The sequence below is a fragment of the Coregonus clupeaformis genome, chromosome 30, assembly GCF_020615455.1.
Source record: "Coregonus clupeaformis isolate EN_2021a chromosome 30, ASM2061545v1, whole genome shotgun sequence".
Lineage (NCBI taxonomy): Eukaryota > Metazoa > Chordata > Actinopteri > Salmoniformes > Salmonidae > Coregonus > Coregonus clupeaformis.
The window spans coordinates 41,830,801-41,835,800 of NC_059221.1; the positions used below are offsets into that span (position 1 = coordinate 41,830,801).

Here is a 5,000-nt window from a genome sequence, read left to right on the forward strand (position 1 = left end):
GTGTCGTGCTGCATGAGGCAAATGGTGATCACACCAGATACTGACTGGTTTTCTAATCCACGCCCATACCTTTTTTTTTAAGGTGCCTATCTGTGTTCCCAATCATGTGAAATCCATAGATTAGGGCCTAATTTATTTATTTCAATTGACTGATTTCCTTATATGAACTGTAACTCAGTAAAATCGTTTATATTTGGGTTCAGTGTAGCTAGCTAAAACAGAATCAGTTCTATACCGTTTCTCTCGTTATTGTTCTGAAACTACTTGCCCGCAAGTCGTCGTTACGTCGTCAGGTTCGCCACCCCCTATCCCACCCCATCCGTTGGTTGGTTGCGCCTGTTGACCTGCCCTGTACGAAGTTTGCGCGCCCACTTGTGTACCTTTTTCCCCCGGTCTGCCCTGGATGGAGATTGCGCGCATTCGGTATCCAAACATGCACGGCTTGAGATGCAGTCACCAGTCTGCTGTGTGCATCTAGCTACAGTGCTACCACAGCAGCATAACATTTGATTAACACTTGATGACACTTGATTTCCGTCATCATCAACACTGGGTCTGGTTGGCTGATAACCTACGCCCAGCAGAGAGAGACGGAAAGACATAGAGAGGAGCGGCTGAAGCATCACTTCTTCAGTCGAGAGTTGTGTCAGGGCTACCGCAAGACAGGTAGTCTAGACCTTAGCTAATATACCATATAGTAAAAACATGAATAGACCTATGCTCATTCTAACTAGAGGCAGTTAATATGCCCTTTTTTTTGGGGGGGACACCTGCCCCCTGAAAGGTCTGTAGCCTTCTGCAATCTATCTTAACAGTTGACATCATTTTACCATTTGACACCTTCCCACTCTTCCTGTGTGTTGTAATTCACCAGAGGGTCTGATGTCATAGACCTGCATAGCTCTAGAATGATGACGGTGGCCATCTTGGTCAGGTGGTCTATATGTCATTCTATGAGTTTGACCTCATTCCCCGTTTCCGTGTGTGCTTCTACCTTCTACCCACAGGACTTTGGCGTGACCTGTGTGTTCACCTTCATGTGGTTGGTCAGCTCAGCTGCGTGGGCGAAGGGCCTGTCGGATGTCAAGGCGTCCACGGACCCTGAGAAGGTGGTGGATCTGATCTCAGCCTGCGATGAGGAAGGTAACCTCTGTCGTGAGGTTCATGACCCTGTCATGTCCGGACTCAACACCTCTGTCGTGAGTGTCTGGTTTTGCTATAGCAGTTCATTGTAGCAGTGATCTTACGTTGTGAGTGTGTCTGCTGTGTTCGGTTGCAGTGCAATAATATGTTCTGTTTATTAATAGTTCCGGCGGTGGATCTCTGTGTCAAAGCAGTACGTTTCCATAGGCATGCATTGTAACATATATCTTACATTACATTAATTGAAATGAGATATGAATGATTTATCTGCAATATCCATTTTTATATTTTTTTATATAACCCTCTCATGTGGGACTGTTGACTTCTCCCACATATTTTGGATCTAGTTGGAGCCTGAGAGATCTCACTGGAGCCTTTTTAATGTCCTGAGAGATCTCACTGGAGCCTTGTTAATGTCATGAGAGATCTCCCTGGATCTCTTCCTCTCCTCCCTCCCTTTCCTCCCTTCCTCTCTCCTTCCTCTCTCCTTCCTCTCCTCCCTTCCTCTCCCCCCTTCCTCTTTCCTTCCTCTTTCCTTCCTCTCTCCTTCCTCTCTCCTTTCCTCTCCTCCCTTCCTCTCCTCCCTTCCTCTTTCCTTCCTCTTTCCTTCCTCTCTCCTTCCTCTCTCCTTCCTCTCTCATTCCTCTCCTCCTTTCCTCTCTCCTCCCTCTCATCCCTTCCTCTCTCCTTCCTCTCTCCTTCCTCTCCTCCCTTCCTCTCTCCTTCCTCTCCTCCCTTCCTCTCTCCTTCCTCTCTCCTTCCTCTCTCCTTCCCCTTCCCTTCCTCTCTCCTTCCTCTTTCCTTCCTCTCTCCTTCCTCTCCTCCCTTCCTCTCTCCTTCCTCTCTCCTTCCTCTCTCATGCCTCTCCTCCTTTCCTCTCTCCCTCCCTCTCATCCCTTCCTCTCTCCTTCCTCTCTCCTTCCTATCCTCCCTTCCTCTCTCCTTCCTCTCTCCTTCCGCTCTCCTTCCTCTCTCCCTACTCTCTCTCCTTCAGCTCCCCCTTCCTCTCTCCTTCATCTCCCCCTTCCTCTCTCCTTCCTCTCTCCCTCTCCTTCCTTCCTCTCTCCTTCCTCTCTCCTTCCTCTCCTCCCTTCCTCTCTCCTTCCTCTCTCCTTCCTCTCTCCTCCCTCTCCTCCCTTCCTCTCTCCTTCCTCTCTCCCTTCCTCTCTCCTTCCTCTCTCCTTCCTCTCTCCCTCCTCTCTCCTTCATCTCCCCCTTCCTCTCTCCTTCATCTCCCCCTTCCTCTCTCCTTCCTCTCTCCCTCTCCTCCCTTCCTCTCTCCTTCCTCTCTCCTTCCTCTCTTTCCTTCCTCTCTCCCTCTCCTCCCTTCCTCTCTCCTTCCTCTCTCCTTCCTCTCTCCCTCTCCTCCCTTCCTCTCTCCTTACTCTCTCCTTCCTCTCTCCTTCCTCTCTCCCTCTCCTCCCTTCCTCTCTCCTTCCTCTCTCCTTCCTCTCTCCTTCCTTCCTCTCTCCCTCTCCTCCCTTCCTCTCTCCTTCCTCTCTCCTTCCTCTCTCCCTCTCCTCCCTTCCTCTCTCCTTCCTCTTTCCTTCCTCTCTCCCTCTCCTCCCTTCCTCTCTCCTTCCTCTCTCCTTCCTCTCTCCCTTCCTCTTTCCTTCCTCTCTTCTTCCTCTCTCCCTTCCTCTCTCCTTCCTCTCTCCCTTCCTCTCTCCTTCCTCTCTCCCTTCCTCACTCCTTCCTCTCTCCCTCTCCTCTCTCCCTCTCCTCCCTTCCTCTCTCCTTCCTCTCTCCTTCCTCTCTCCTTCCGCTCTCCCTCTCCTCCCTTCCTCTCTCCTTCCTCTCTCCTTCCTCTCTCCCTCTCCTCCCTTCCTCTCTCCTTCCTCTCTCCTTACTCTCTCCTTACTCTCTCTTTCCTCTCTCCTTCCTCTCTCCTTCCTCTCTCCTTCCCCTCTCCCTCTCCTCCCTTCCTCTCTCCTTCCTCTCTCCTTCCTCTCTCCCTCTCCTCCCTTCCTCTCTCCTTCCTCTCTCCTTCCTCTCTCCCTCTCCTCCCTTACTCTCTCCTTACTCTCTCCTTACTCTCTCCCTTCCTCTCTCCTTCCTCTTTCCTTCCTCTCTCCCTTCCTCTCTCCTTCCTCTCTCCTTCCTCTCTCCCTCTCCTCCCTTCCTCTCTCCCTACTCTCTCCTTCCTCTCTCCTTCCTCTCTCCCTTCCTCTCTCCTTCCTCTTTCCTTCCTCTCTCCATTCCTCTCCTCCCTTCCTCCCTCCCTCTCTCTCCTTCCCATCCAGTATCTAGACCCAGGGGCCCAACGTTGGTTTAGGGGACATAACTTATATAAACACTACTACTACTGAGCTGTACGCACTACCCTCTACACTACCGGTAAAAAGGTTTGGACACACCTACTCATTCCAGGGTTTTTCTTTATTTTTACTATTTTCTACATTATATAATAATAGTGAAGACATCAAAACTATGAAATAACACATGTGGAATCACGTAGTAACCAAAAAAGTGTTCAACAAATCAAAATATATTTTATATTTGAGATTTTTCAAATTGCCACCTTTTGCCTTGATGACAGCTTTGCACACTCTTGGCATTCTCTCAACCAGCTTCATGAGGTAGTCACCTGGAATGCATTTCAATAAACAGGTGTGCCTTCTTAAAAGTTAATTGAAAGAACAGCTCAAATAAGCAAAGAGAAACGACAGTCCATCATTACTTTACGACATGAAGGTCAGTCAATCCGGAACATTTCAAGAACTTTGAAAGTTTCTTCAAGTGCAGTTGCTAAAACCATCAAGCGCTATGATGAGACTGGCTCTCATGAGGACCGCCACAGGAAAGGAAGACCCAGAGTTACCTCTGCTGCAGAGGATACGTTCATTAGAGTTACCAGCCTCAGAAATTGCAGCCAACATCAACTGTTCAGAGGGGACTTTGTGAATCAGGCCTTCATGGTCGAATTGCTGCAAAGAAACCACTACTAAATGACACCAATAAGAAGAAGAGACTTGCTTGGGCCAAGAAACACGAACAATGGACGTTAGACCGGTGGAAATATGTCCCTTGGTCTGGAGTCCAAATTGGAGATTTTTGGTTGGTGTCTTTGTGAGACACGGTGTGGATGAACGGATGATCTCTGCATGTGTATTTCCCACCATAAATCATGGAGGAGGAGGTGTTATGGTGTGGGGGTGCTTTGCTGGTGACCCTGTCTGTGATTTATTTAGAATTCAAGGCACACTTAACCAGCATGGCTACCACAGCATTCTGCAGCAATACGACATCCCATCTGGTTTGGGCTTAGTGGGACTGTCATTTGTTTTTCAACAGGACAATGACCCAACACACCTCCAGGCTGTGTAAGGGCTATTTTACCAAGAAGGAGAGTGATGGAGTGCTGCATCAGATGACCTGGCCTCCACAATCCCCCAACCTCAACCCAATTGAGATGGTTTGGGATGACTTGGACCGCAGAGTGAAGGAAAAGCAGCCAACAAGTGCTCAGCATATGTGGGAACTCCTTCAAGACTGTTGGAAAAGCATTCCAGGTGAAACTGGTTGAGAGAATACCAAGAGTGTGCAAAGCTGTCATCAAGGCAAAGGGTGGATATTTGAAGAATCTCAAATCTCAAATATATTTTGATTTGTTTAACATTTATTTGGTTACTACATGATTCCATATGTGTTATTTCATAGTTTTTATATCTTCACTATTATTCTACAATGTAGAAAATAGTAAAAATAAAGAAAAACCCTTGAATGAGTAGGTGTTCTAAAACTTTTGACCGGTAGTGTATGTCTTTTTTAATCCAGTTTTATAAACACTCCAAACAGCCGACTGCTCGGAGGTGTCCGCAGGGTCCTAAAGCACACCGTTGCCTCATTTTATATCA

The 5,000-nt window shown here is 48.0% G+C and overlaps 1 protein-coding gene across 1 annotated transcript in view; it reads left to right on the forward strand.

Moving 5' to 3' along the window:
- The window catches only part of LOC121546174 (synaptophysin-like), a 32,872-nt gene that overhangs the window by 26,265 nt on the left and 1,607 nt on the right, over positions 1-5,000 (forward strand). The window contains exon 5 of the mRNA XM_041857235.1: positions 1,008-1,199. Within this exon, the coding sequence (XP_041713169.1) occupies positions 1,008-1,199 (192 nt within the window). The remainder of the gene's footprint in view (positions 1-1,007; positions 1,200-5,000) is intronic.